The sequence below is a fragment of the Dendronephthya gigantea genome, unplaced genomic scaffold, assembly GCF_004324835.1.
Source record: "Dendronephthya gigantea isolate DGI-Jeju-01 unplaced genomic scaffold, DenGig_1.0 000220F, whole genome shotgun sequence".
Taxonomy (NCBI): Eukaryota; Metazoa; Cnidaria; class Anthozoa; order Malacalcyonacea; family Nephtheidae; genus Dendronephthya; species Dendronephthya gigantea.
The window spans coordinates 1-14,484 of record NW_021163230.1 but is presented as its reverse complement, the minus strand read 5'-3'; the positions used below and the strand labels follow the sequence as shown (position 1 = coordinate 14,484).

Here is a 14,484-nt window from a genome sequence, read left to right as displayed (position 1 = left end):
GCACCGGCTCGGGGATCAGCCAAATATTATTACCAAAATCGCTGTTTTCTTTTTTTCGAAATAAGAAATCACAGGACCGACCACTACAATTGTTTCGCTTCTTTTTTTAGTTATCTGGCAACCCTGTTACGTTTCGATTATTATACTTCAATGACTGAAATACGCTTGCTTTAAAAAATGCTTAGACAACGCCGCAACTAAATTGGAAACAAAACAGGGACTGTCCACTAATCACTCATTATCAAATTGTGAGCCAAGTATTTGCAAGTAAAGTACACTTCCAAGCAAAGATTAAGTATGCACGCGCGTGGTAGGGGCTTCCGAGTAGATCGAGTATTTGTAAACACGTCAAAAATGTTCCCATGCTTGTGCGAAACCGTAATGCATCCATAATACGCATTAAGTATTACCAGCTTTTATTATTGTGCGTCCATAATGAAATTATAAGCTTTTAGCGCCCATCCCGACACCAAAAAAGGTTTTCTTGCATGTTAATAACCTTGCATGCTTTTAAAAAATGTTTGAACCGAGTAGGCAAACAAATATGCCATATATGGAGAAGAAACAGGGCCGGTCAAGTATTCATTCAATGTCACTATCTGGGGCAAACATTTTCAAGAAAAATACCTCTTCGAAGAGATGATTTATTTTGCACATACGGTATATTACCTGACTTTCTGAAAAATTTCAAGGCCCAATTGTATACGAAGGCTTGAAGGTGGTATCCACCGGATAGTGATAGTGAGAGTGAGTAATGTTTAATATGCCGAAGCAACAGTGCTCTTCAGAAGTAACCTGACACTGCGGTTGCGGTCGACTGTTAGAAACCGCAGACGACCGGAAGGGAAAAAATACGATCGCGGATGCGGCTCACTTCCAAACGGAATGTTATGAACTGATGAAATAGAGAACACAATAATGAAATCGGAAACATCTTCAGAAATTTTTGCCCGACCGAATTCGACCTAGGCTCAACATCGAGCTCATCGCGGTTAACCTACGTCCACTGACCGGGGTTTTTGTTAGGTTATTTCTGGACAGTAATGTATATGCATGCTTTATACACCGAAAGCTCTCCAAGGATGACATACATGCAAGTATGAGGGAAACTCTATATAAACATGCACGCTATTGATTAAAATGAATGGCGACCAAGCCGGGCATTACAAGTTTTCATATGCACCTCATATTCATGTAGCCTCTTAATGTGATGATGCGATTTTAGCGGCCTCCAGCGATAGCAATAACGATTTATTGGAAATAGCCTTGCTTTTCAACATGCTGACACTTTGCTACGTGTCCCGGCTAATTGTTGCTCGTGTGTAGAGTACATCAATATTTCCGTAGTTGTTATGACGACATATTATAACTGTGATACAAATGGAAACTCGTCATCCGGAACGTTATAGAATTCATCATTTGTAGGTGATCTCAATTGGAATATGCCACTTTAGTATTATCCGCGCTTCTGAAATCCCCGGCATAATTTATCGAGTCGGTGCAGAAAACAGCGTTGAGAATTACGTACCCAACACTATCTTATAATGAAGCATTGCACGAAAGCAATATTAAATCACTAAGTACAAGAAGAGACGAAGGATGTGCGAGACTAATCAAGTCACTGCAATTCACCATACCATCCATTAACTCCATGCAATAATGCAATCCGGTCGAATTTACCGAACTCACGACTATGATTTTCGTAATATCAATCATGAACTTTTACCAATAATGCCTGATCTTTTTCCATGTTTAATAATTGTAATCCAGTTTTCAACTGCAAAGTGGAATTTAATAAACCATTTTCATTCTCATTCAAGGAATATTAAATTTGTATATATATACTTCGTGTGTGAGAAGTGAAGAGCTGGCGACCAGAATGGGCGTTAAATAATTAGTATAGAAATTTCATTCATAGAGGATGCGAAGGTTTTCATATGAATCTCATATATAATAAATATGCACTCCTAAAGGGATTACGTTGATACGTTTCGATTATTTATTACTTTAATGATTGAAATACGCTTGCTTTAAAAAAGGCTCAGACAACGCAGCCACTAAATTGGAAACGAAACAGGGACTGTCGACTAATTACTCACCATGAAATTGTGAGCCATTTGCAAGTAAAGTATACCCAAACATTTGCAAGTAAAATTAAGTACCCTTCCAAGCAAATTAAAATGAAGCATGCACGTGCATGGTAGGGGCTTCCGAGTAGATCGATTATTTTTAAACACGCGTCAGACATGTTCACATACTCATGCGCAACCGTAATACATACATAATACGCATTAGGTATTACCAGCTTTTATGAATGTGCACCCATGATCAAAATAAGCTTCTAGCGCCCGTCTCGATAACAAAAAATGTTTTTTCGTATGCTAATAACCTTGCATGCTTTTAAAAAATGTTTAAACTGCGCAGGCAAACAAATATGCCATATATGGAAAAGAAACAGGGGCGGTCAAGTAATCATTCAATGTCACTATCCGAGGCAAACATTTTGAAAAAAAATACCTCTTCAAAGAGATGATTTACACACAGACACATGCACATACAGTATATTACCTGGCTTTCTGAAAAATTCGAAGGCAAATTGTACGAAGGCTTGAAGGCGGCATCAACCGGATAGTGATTTTTTCTAAGAATGCTCGAAAAACGAAAAAAAAATCTTTCGAACCAACAAAAGGACTTCGATTTACGAATGCTAATCGATTTAATCAAAGTTATGGCTAAGAACTTTGGAGTTTAAAGCAATTAAAAAAAAACTATCCGGTGGATAGCGCTATCCGGGTTTCATGACAACCGCCCAAGTTGTTAAATTATATAACTTAGTGGCAGCTACGTTTCTGAAATCAACAGTTTTGTGCAGCAGAGAGTTAGAATTTCGAAATGTTTAATTTGCCGAAGGGAAAAACACGAGTCCAAACGGATTGTTATGAACTGCTTAGATAGAGAACACAATAATCAAATCGTAAACATCTTTAGAAATTTTCGCCCGATCGAATTCGACCTAGCTTCAACATCTGGCTTATTGCGATTAACCGGAGCGTTATAAAATTCATCAATTGTGGGTGATATATATATATAATATATATTATATATATATAATATATATAATATATATATATATATATATATATATATATATATATATATATATATATATATGCACTTTTAATTGCATTACGTTTCAGGGTTGCCAGATTACTGAATAAAACAGCCAAATAGCCTATTATTACTATAATCGCAGTTTTCTTTTTTCCAACAAAAAAATCAAAGAGCCGACCATACACAGCAATTGTTTGGCTTCTTTCTTCAGTAATCTGGCAACCTTACGTTTGCGATCATCAATTGTGAGCCAAACATTTGCAAGTAAAGTACACTTCCAAGCAAAGATTAAGCATGCATGCGCATAGTAGTGGCTTCCGAGTAGATCGAGTATTTGTAAACACGTCACACATGTTCACATGCTCATGCACAACCGTAATACATCCATAATACGCATTACGTATTACCAGCTTCTATGAATGTGCGCCCATAATGAAATTAAGCTTTTAGCGCCCATCCCGAAAAGAAAAAAAGGTTTTCTCGCATGTTATAAACTTGCATGCTTTTAAAAAATGTTTGAATCGCGTAGGCAAACAAATATGCTATATATGGAGAAGAAACAGTGCCGGTCAAGTACTGATTCAATGTCACTATCTGTGGCAAACATTTTCAAGAAAAATACCTCTTCGAAGAGATGATTTATTTTGCACATACAGTATATCACCTGACTTTCTGAAAAATTTCAAGGCCCAATTGTACGAAGGCTTGAAGGTGGTATCCACCTGATAGTGATTTTTTCTACTGCTCTAAAAATGCTCGAAAAGCGAAAAAACTTTGATATTTGGGGCCAACAAGAGGACCTCGATTCACGAATACTAATCGATTTAATCAAAGTTATGCATGGCGAAGAACTTTGGATTTGAAAGCGATTGAAAAAAAATCACTATCCGATGGATAGTGCTATCTGGTTTTCATGACTACCGCCCCAATTGTTAAATTAATTAACCTAGTGCACGTGGCAGCTCCGTTTGTGAAATCAACAGCTTTGTGCAGCAGAGAGTGAGTAATGTTTAATATGCCAAAGCAACAGTGCTCTTCAGAAATAACCTGACACTTTGGTTGCGGTCGACTGTTAGAAACCGCAGACGACCGCAAAGAAAAAAATACGACCGCGGATGCGGCTCGCTTCCAAACGGAATGTTATGAACTGCTGAGATAGAGAACACAATAATGAAATCGAAAACATCTTTAGAAATTACTGGCAGACCGAATTCGACCGAGATTCAACATTGGGTTCACCAAGGTTAACTTACGTCGAACTGCGGTTTTTGTTGTTTTTTTTTGGACAGTATTGTATATGCATGCTTTATACACCGAAAGCTATCCAAGCATGTAAGAGCATTCATATATAGAAGGCAATGGCATTTTTTTCCCAATTGTCTTAATTCAAACCACGATTACTTCCAAATTCTCGTTACTTATTTTTCAGAGTACACTGTTATTTTCAGGGTGTTTTTTTAACACCACTTTTAAGGGTTCTAGGGGTGTAATAGGGGAGTTACAAAATTCCAGCGTAATAACTCCATAGTTGGATTTAAAATAACACCACGTAAGGGGGTTACGCGCAATGTAACACCATTTTGGGGGTTAAAATAAGTACATTATACCACGTGATCAAGCTGATGCAATCATGCAAAACGAGCTATTTTTCAAAACCTTCGCAAGCACTGCTGGTTCCACAGGAGAATTGCCAGTATTTTTAAAGATAAGTTACGACTAAAACCGAATTGAACGAGGAAGAGTCAAAGAAAGGTTGGCGGATTTGCTGTATGCAGTTAAAAACGGCAATGTACGTATTTGAATATCATTTCCATGCCTCTCGGAGTGCGACTGTTTACCTGCCGATTGTGGATACAAATTAAACTGCAGTTCGTGAGCTAAATTGTTTGTAATTCTCCGTTGGAAGAAAGTGTACAGTTGCTCAGCCATCCAGGATACAAACACAATTGCGCTGGTGTGTAATATATTTTCAATATTTCAACAGAAAACCTTCAGCAAGTGTCGACAAAATAATTCAATACAAAACTATTAATGTAGGTCGCTAAAAATATCTTGATATGGAACAGTAGACATGAAAAACATTTTTCATATTCTCATAGTCTAAAGGAAAATAAGGACTTATATATGAATTAAATATATTTAATAATGGGATGAAAAGGTATTATATATAGTATAATATATCCTTAGGTAGGCAACTTCAATCACCATATCGAGATGTACACATGAAAACAATCCGAAAATACGTCAATTAATACCTAAAACTAATCTAAAATAACAAGTGAAATGAAATCTACAATATTTTTACTATATACTTCCTATGTTTTAACTTTGAAAACAAGTTATAGAAGCGAGAAAAATGCGAAGTTTTTGACATTTTACTCATTTTTTAAATGGGCCGTTGCTTGACCCGCGCTGCATGTTGACGTTTGAAAATGACGAATTCGTAATCTCATTGGCTGTCACAACAGCGAGAATAAAAAACAGCCAATGAGGTTACGAATTCGTCATTTTCAAACGTTCTTAAAAGTCTACAGCGCGGGTCCAGCATCGGCCTATTCCAAAAATAAGTAAAATATCAAAAAATTTTCGCATTTTTCTCGCTTCTATAACTTGTTTTCAAAGTTAAAACATAGGAAGTATATAGTAAAAATATTGTAGATTTCATTTCACTTGTTATTTTAGATTAGTTTTAGGTATTATTTGACGTATTTTCGGATTGTTTTCATGTGTACATCTCGATATTGTGATTGAAGTTGCCTACCTTAGGATATAATTTGTAAAGTTTTTACAATGCCTTTGTTTGTTCTTTAAAAGAAAAACGTCTAGATTTCTAATGATTTATTACGGAACTTTAATATGAAGTTGTATTTGTGTTGTAAATATTGTAGATTGGATATAAAGTAATAAAATTTTGCTCAAATTTTTGTATGATTCTTTATTTCTTTCCGGATATTATAGCGGGATCCTGAAAACGGGGTTATTTTAACCCCAAAATAGGAGTTAAATGTAACCCCAAAATGGGGATTACAATTTAAGTCCAGAAACGGTGTTATTTGTAACCCCCAAAAAGGGATTATTTTCGATTAAATCTCGTAACCCCTGTTTTTGGTGTTAAAATAACACCCTGAAAATAACAGTGTATTTTCGGTTCTTGTGATATTTCTTTATGGAACACGGAAATAACTTTCACCAAATCCTAAAGACTCGAAACATGGTATTTTCTACTAAATTAAACTATTTTCTACTAAATAACCAGGACGGGCGTTAGAACTTTTCATCTGCACCTTGTATTCATGTACACCCTTAATGCGATTTTAGTGCCTTTTAGCGATAGTAATAACGATTTATTGCAAATACGCTTGCCTCTCAACATGCAGACAGTTTGCTACGTTTCCGGCTAGCTGTTGCTCATGCGCAAAGTACATTGATCAGTATTCCGTAGCTGTTATGACATATTATAACAAAGCTCGTCGACCGGAGCGTTATAAAATTCATCGATTGTGGGTGATCTCAATTGGAATATGCCTCTCCTGTAATGTCCGCCCTTCCTAAATTCCTACCATAATTTATCGTGTCGGTGCAGAAAAAAGCGTTGCAAATTATGTACCCAACACTATCTTATAAGGAAGCATTGCACGAAAGTAATCTTAAATCAGTAAGTATACAAGAAGAGGCGAATGATGTGAGAGACTAATCAATACATTGCAAGAACAAGATTTACCATACAATCCATTAACTCCAGTAATTAAATCCGGTCTACTTGGCCGAACTCATGACTATCATTTTCGTAATATAAATCCTGACCTTTTACCAATAATGTCTGATCTTTCTCCATGCGTAATTGTAATCCAATTTGAACTGCAAAGTGGAATTTAATCAAACATTCTCATTCTCATTCAAGAAATATTAAATTTGTATACATTTCGTGGGTGAGAAATTGTTCTTTTAGAAGAATGGATCGTGAAGAGCTGGCGACCAGAAGGGTTGTTATTATAGAAGTTTAATGCACACAGAGTGCGGAAGTTTTCATATGAAACTCATATAAATGTGCACTCCATATTCGATTACGTTAGTAAGTTTTGATTAAAACTTTAGTTCATGCAAGGATTGAAATACGCTTGCTTTAAAAAAATTTCAGACGCAGGAACTAAATTGAAAACGAAATGAGGGACCGTTGACTAACCATGCACTCAATAATGACCAAATTGTGGACCAAATATTTTATAGTAAAAAAACAGGGCCGGTCAAGTAATCGTTCAATGTTACATTCTGGGGCAAGACTTAATATATAGCGGTATCCACCGGCCTATGCAACTGACCCCTTGAACATGGTCAATAGGGTAAAGTATCTCGATGATAGTTCAAGGAATACCCTGATTAGTATTTTCTAACCATGTCGACGGACACGTTCAGCGCTGTTTATCGTGCGTTAATCCTTTCAACCGCATGATATTAAATAACATTACAAATATTTGACTTGCACCGAAGGACGTATGCGATGTTATGTAAATGTGCAAACATATTACAAGTTCTTCATTGTGGTTACAAAACTGTTAATCTCAGAGTCGTAGCCGTTACTATACGTTAATAAAACAATTAAGAGAAATTAATTAAAAAAACAGTCATATAATTATATACATGTTTAAATGAAGAGTTCCCTTAGAAGATGTGCTTTAAATGCAAATGTTAGTTTGCCCATGCATGTAGAATGCGATAATGATTGATTACTTGACAGCCTCTGTTTCTTTTCCATATTAGTCTACGCGGTTCGTACTTTCTTTTAAAAGCATGCAAGGTTCATCCCATAGAAAAAAGCAGCCATTTCTGCTATTGCGGCATGTGCAAGAAGCTTAATTTCATTATATTTACAATTATAACCTTGCATGCTTTCCATATACTCTAAATAAATCTAATCAAGGTCATACGTGCTACGGAAGGTCGTGTTATGGATGGGCATGAGCAGCAGTGGTGAACGTGTTTACAAATACTCTTCTTGGAATGTGCTAGACAAAATTTCATTGTTCCACCCACACACAGGCTCTGATATATAAGGCTGAATTAGTTTGACCATGCTAGGGCTTAATCAGCTTCACGAGTTATTAACAGGATCACTGAGAAGAGATTTCGAAAATGTTGTTCCTTCTTTTCGCTAGTATTTTTTGTATGATCAGTCACGGCGAAGCAATTTGTTGTGAAGAAATCAAGTCGATAATGGACAAGAAGATTGAAGCAAAAAATACACTATGCGCTCCAGGACACAATCTCCCTCCAGGCTGTTGCGAGGATATTTTCAAAGGAGTTGAAGAGTATATTGCTGCGTATGAAGCTCTTTGTGGGAACAATACAGGTAATGTGCAAATATAGTGCATGTCTTTCTAGGGTATGTATGTGCAAACTGGTGTTTGATATTAATTTCGTTATGGTACGTATATTTACTGACAACGTTGCTCGCGGAAAATATTTCAGAGGCCTGTAGTGACCTGTGACGATGGTTTATGTATAGTCAACGGTTCAATGTTATCGATTTGTTAAATATTATACACTGAATGTGTATAAACTGAATGTGTATAACACGTTAAATATTATACACTAAATATTATACACTGAACATTATAGTCAAATGTTTAGAAAAATCTTTATTAATCACCATATTTTTTTATAATTCTCGCATTTGTTTGCATCGTTACTTCGTTGCGCATTTTTTCGGCCGCCAATTATGTGGTATTTATAAATGTGGGCAATCATATTTTGAAATACAGCTTTTTTCTGCTAGTTCCATGCATGGACCCCAAGCCATTGGGAATGCAAAGCGGCAAAATACCAAATTCGGCAATCACAGCATCGTCAACCTTTGGTAGTTCTTATTACCCTTACTTCGCAAGATTGAATAAGAATGGCAGTTCTTGTTCTTGGGCACCAACTCATGCAGGAAAAGTTGGCTCGTGGTTACAAGTTGATCTTGGACAAAACACAGCTGTCACAGGATTTTCAACTCGAGGAACATGTTATAACAATGAAGAGTGGGCGATCTCTTATTCGATTTCTTACCGCGACAGTGGTAGTGCTTGGACTCTTTATGAAGAGTCAGGGACTGCAAAGGTGATCAAATAAACAAAAAAATATATTTTGCCATTCGCCTTGGCTATCCACATGTTCTTCCATAAAAATTTGACGAAATTTAAAGTGGGTCGTATAATTATCCAACATACCATAATAATTATATGCATAGTGTTTACAAAGAATTATCTCAATTTTATAATATAATTTTAAAGTGTAAAAAAGTATTAAAAAACGTTACAATATTTCAAAGGGGCCAGTGAAGTTTTAATATATATGGCAGTTTTTAGGACGTGACTGTTTGGCTTAGACCATAAAGCGAATACTTCCACACGGACTTAAGCGCTAAACATTCTGTGCATGGTTGTCCAAACAGGGTGGACAAATGCGGCCCTAGTTGCGTGTAAAAGTGTTGCTATAATTCATCAAAGTTTATAAATTTTTAATAAAACTAATCCTGCATGTTGTTTTTTTGCAGGTTTTTCAAGGCAACAAAGATCGAAACTCCATTGTTACCCACACATTGAAAAATGAAATCAAAGCTCGATACATTCGTGTGTTGCCAAAGTCATGGAGCAACTATCCTACAATGAGACTCGAGTTGTACGGTTGTTACTGAGTAGAACGTCCATGAAACATCCTTAGAGTAAATTTCCCAATAGTTGAAATGTTTAGTTGCGGTAATCACAGACTGGCTTAGTTTTAATTTGTAGACTAGCTTGCATGTTTCATCTAATAACTATACAATAAATGAAATAGAAAAAAAAATTGGTATCATTGCTTCATCAAAATTCTACTACTTTAACTATATTTATTATATGGCTAGCGTCACTTCTGGGAAATGGAGCAGTGATTGGCTGAAAGGAACTTTCAGTGGTCCACTTTCGGCGATCCATTACGAGATTAAAAGACAGAGAAATCTTTAATGAAAAAGGCACAAATAAATGCCGAAGAGAAAATTTAATTGATTTTGAAGTTAATAAGACGTCTCCATGCCGCAGTTTAGGTAAACTAAATAATTCCGTATTTTGTTTTTATCAACGCGTACCAGGCTGTATTATACTAATACGAATTTATGCATTTCTTGTTTGTTTCAAGTGCATAATTTTTATTAACCTCGATTGCTCGGTCTTTACCGAGAAATATCGCAGACCTCGATCTTTTTGTACAAACCTCGTTCTTCGAGCTCGGTCTGTACAAAAAGACCTCGGTCCGAATTTCTCGGCAAATTAAGACCTCGCGCTCGGCTAATAATTAAGAAGCTAGTATTGTTCACTAACCTAAGTTTATAAATTTGGAAACACGTGGGTCAAGAGTGTTGTGTGCTAAGATGTTCTTTCTTTATTTAGATAATTCTCGTACATTAATATAAAGATCCCGTGTTAAAATAATGTCAACATGTCAGTCCTCTCGCTTGAGTTCACTGAGCAGCGAGCTCTCTCAAGCCCGCTGACCTATGCCTGCGTTGCTTGAACTTCATGTAACAGTCAGTGCAGTTCTCCCCTTTTTGGATGACAAGAGTACTGGTCCGTTTCATTTGGCTGGAGGGAAACCATAATAAGCTGGCTGCTGCCCGGCTGATCAGCGGGTCCTTAACTGGCCAACCCTTACGAAAATTCAAAAAATGGAATTCCTATAGGAAATTATTTCAAATACTCCTATAGGATCCTATTGGAAATTGGCCCCTGAGCCTGTAGGATCCTATAGGAATTCCTATAACTTCTTATAGGAATTCCTACAAGATCCTATAGGAATTCCTACAAGATCTTATAGAATTTCGTACAAGATCCTGTAGGAATTCCTAAACTATCGTATATATAGGAATTCCTAAAAGATCGTATAGGAATTTCTATAAGATCCTATAGGAATTCTTACAAGATCTTATAGAATTTCGTACAAGATCCTATAGGAATTCCTAAAATATCGTATAGGAATTCCTAAAAGATCGTATAGGAATTTCTACAAGTTCCTATTGGAATTCTTACAAGTTAAGAATATGTTTGAGACTTTAATGAATATGAAATTGTTTTGAGATTTCCAATAAAATTTATTAATATAAATCTACATATAAATCTACATGCATTATAAAATATATTAATAATTTACAGACAAACTAATCACACAACAATATGCTAATATATACATATACAATGAAGGAAAACAGTTACTCATTTTTTGTTTTCTGGCACCTCTCTGTATTGGTCAGCTTTGCTTTTATGTAACTTTTCACAGGCTTGTCATCTGGCAAGCGAAATAAGGGCCGTAGCTAGACCGCTTAATTGGGGGGGGGGGTGTATATTCATATATTGATGTTTATATACCGTAGGAACAATAGCGTACAAAAGAAATCAGTCGGGCATAGGACGAATATATGAATATACACCCCCCCCCCCCAATTAGGCTTTTAGCTATGGCCCTGAGCGAAATCTCTTTACAACCAGGTCTAAAACACGAGGAAGCAATTCAGTTCAAAGCTGATCATATGGTAACACATTTAAATTTAAGTTAAATCTGATGCAGGTCCATAATTTTGTTGGCAAAAATGTTTAAAAATCAGCCATTGGACATACCTTTAATTTATGCAGGTTCCAGTGATGGCTTTGGATGCTTAGTTTTGTCAGCATTTGAAACCTTTCCAGTAAGTGAATGTGTGGCCAACACATCCCTTGACCAAGTCATATCCATCAAAAGCATATGTGTATGCTTTAGCATTTCCATGTAAAGATAGCAACTCTTTCTGAGATGGAAGGATTTCAATCCCTGGAGCAAGTATATAACCTATCAACAAGTTAAGAATGTTAAGCCACAAGCAACTCTTTCACCTTGAACATTAAGCATACAACATAATAGCTCAATATTTGTAGATAATAGTAAATAACAGTAAATTAAGGCCCTATTATCCAAATGCACAATTAAGGTTTTCCTGTGAAGACATTTGAAATTTTCCTGTGATGACATTTACATGGACATTTACATGGTAACTTTTAACTGCATATTATATATTGAATCTAAATTACTATCCTTACCATTGTCTGTCCTTCTTCATCTGCATCATCAGGTTTAACTAGCACCAAACAGATCATTTGCATGGCACAAAGGTGATGATGGCTTCTGTAATATTTAATATAATACTTATAATAATAGTAATAATATTTAAGTTGTAATTAGTAAGAGTTTTGCAAAAAATGTTGAGTCGCAAACTATTCGAAAATAAGTACAACCTTCCTTTTAAATCAATGTCTCTAATAAAGTTTAATATAAATTCAATAACGTCAAACAAAACAGTTCTTGTTAACGACAACACACATGAACTGGATGAATATTTTAGTGCCATGCGGTATAAACAAGTTTTCAAACCCGACGTTTTTTATTTAAATCATGTCAAAAAAATGAAGCAATAAAAGGATTGTCAATTTAACTTTTAAATCCACTTATACATATTATAATAATATATCCTTGCATTTTACATGCTTATAGAATTTTTGGTCGTAATAGATTTTTCTACTTCATAGCAGGTAAATATTATTACAGTGAATTTTTGTGACTACCGCGTAAGCGGTAGCCACTATGTCAAAGGCTGGCTTGATTGCTTGCTTGCTTGCTTGCTTTCTTAAAGTGCCTATATATCACTTGTGGGATCTTTACGGATTTGAATAGAGCTTGAAAAATTAGCTTATAAGTTCTATAACCCTTTTTGATATAATTAAATAGTTTCGGAAATATTTACATCTAAACATGATGATTTACTCAGCACAATGTCACACAACTGATGTACGTCACACTGGGCAGTTTTCGCCATTTATCGCCAACCTTTCCGGTGAAATCAAACATGCAATTCAAATGCAAATTATTTTAGTATCAACATAGCTTTTCTACATGTACGTTGTTTTGCTTACATTTTTGAGCTGTTTGAACTTTGCACGTCTTACTGAAATATAATAATCAATAATTTTTCGCCGTAACGATGCGGGATGTCTTTTTCATGGCACTGGTTTTCGATTCAAATGGCGAAGCAGCGACCTGATTTGCTCTTAAAATTGGCGAATAATTAAATTGGTATTCGCCAATTTTAAGAGCCAATGAGGTCGCTGCTTCGTTATTTGAATCGAAAACCAGTGCCATGCAAAAGACATCCCGCATCGTTACGGCGAAAAAATTCATAGCAACACGAAAAGTATCAATAATTTTCTTGTATGATTGCATGGCGACTTTAGTAATTATAATAACTTGTAGGTACACCACGTAAGTATTAAATACTGCAAAGCTTTCGGTCCGTTAACCCGGACCTTCATCAGTGATGAAGGTCCGGGTTAACGGACCGAAAGCTTTGCAGTATTTAATACTTACGTGGTGTACCTACAAGTTATTATAATTACGAAAAGTATCGCTAAATTTTTCATATTTCTAGAGTTGTTTTCAACAGGAAAATGTACTGGAGAGCAATTAAAAACATCAAATTTTATTGTTATGATTTTTTTTTGTGAGTTATGTTGCATATTTTCAATGTTTTTTGTCGATAGTTTTGAGGCTGTACGTCGTTAATAATTTATATTTAGTTGCCAACCTTATCTTATTATAATACAAATATAGCAATTGGTGTTTACGTCACAGACCGCGATATTAAACCGGAAGGACGCTTTAGATTAAAACACAAATACCTTTGGGCTACCTAGGGTCTAACAAAACAGTTCTTGTCAACGACAAACACAGGAACTGGATGAATATTTATAATAGTATTCCAGAAAGCTATATTATATATATATATATATATATTTATATATATATATATAATATATATATTTATATTTATATATATATAATATATATTATATATATATATATATTATATATTATATATTATAAATGACGTAAGAACACACTATGAGATAGTTTCGAGAACGAAAAATCAATATATTGTATGCATACAATGTGATTTATATATTGTAATATATTGCGTTTTGGTGATAAATTAATTTTAACGATACGAGTAAGAAACACGCAACGGAATATGTGGCAATAATAAGATATCGCAAATTTAAAAAAAACGCGAAGTCTTGCCCTAAGGAGTTAATTATCATTAAAAACAAACGATGGAAAATCTCTCCGTTGGTACTGACGGTACCGATGGTGTGGCCGTTTAGTGCGCCTATTAGCTCAGCTGGAGTTCACGAAACGAATATATTTATTACTGATGGTGAAACTTAAAACGTAGTTTATGATAAAATTAACTATATACATATTTAAAAGAATTCTAAGTAAAACTAGACCAAAATTAACTATTCTAATCACCATACATTTTCAGATGGACTGTTTAAA

The 14,484-nt window shown here is 35.2% G+C and overlaps 1 protein-coding gene across 1 annotated transcript; it reads left to right on the top strand.

Annotated features, from left to right (window-relative positions):
- Positions 1 to 8,201: 8,201 nt before the first annotated feature.
- LOC114540128 (lactadherin-like) lies at positions 8,202 to 9,921 on the top strand. Its single transcript, XM_028560406.1, has 3 exons — positions 8,202 to 8,458; positions 8,885 to 9,210; positions 9,647 to 9,921. The coding sequence occupies exons 1-3, from the start codon at positions 8,242 to 8,244 to the stop codon at positions 9,785 to 9,787; spliced, it is 684 nt and encodes a 227-aa protein (XP_028416207.1). The 5' UTR covers positions 8,202 to 8,241; the 3' UTR covers positions 9,788 to 9,921.
- Positions 9,922 to 14,484: the final 4,563 nt, after the last annotated feature.

What these genes read in the sequence shown, in the direction of transcription:
- LOC114540128 (XM_028560406.1), top strand. Translation starts at nt 8,242, where the DNA reads ATGTTGTTCCTTCTTTTCGCTAGTATTTTTTGTATGATCAGTCACGGC. An exon ending in TCTTTGTGGGAACAATACAG is followed by an intron (nt 8,459 to 8,884) that starts GTAATGTGCAAA and finishes TTTTTCTGCTAG; the next exon opens with TTCCATGCATGGACCCCAAG. An exon ending in AAGAGTCAGGGACTGCAAAG is followed by an intron (nt 9,211 to 9,646) that starts GTGATCAAATAA and finishes GTTTTTTTGCAG; the next exon opens with GTTTTTCAAGGCAACAAAGA.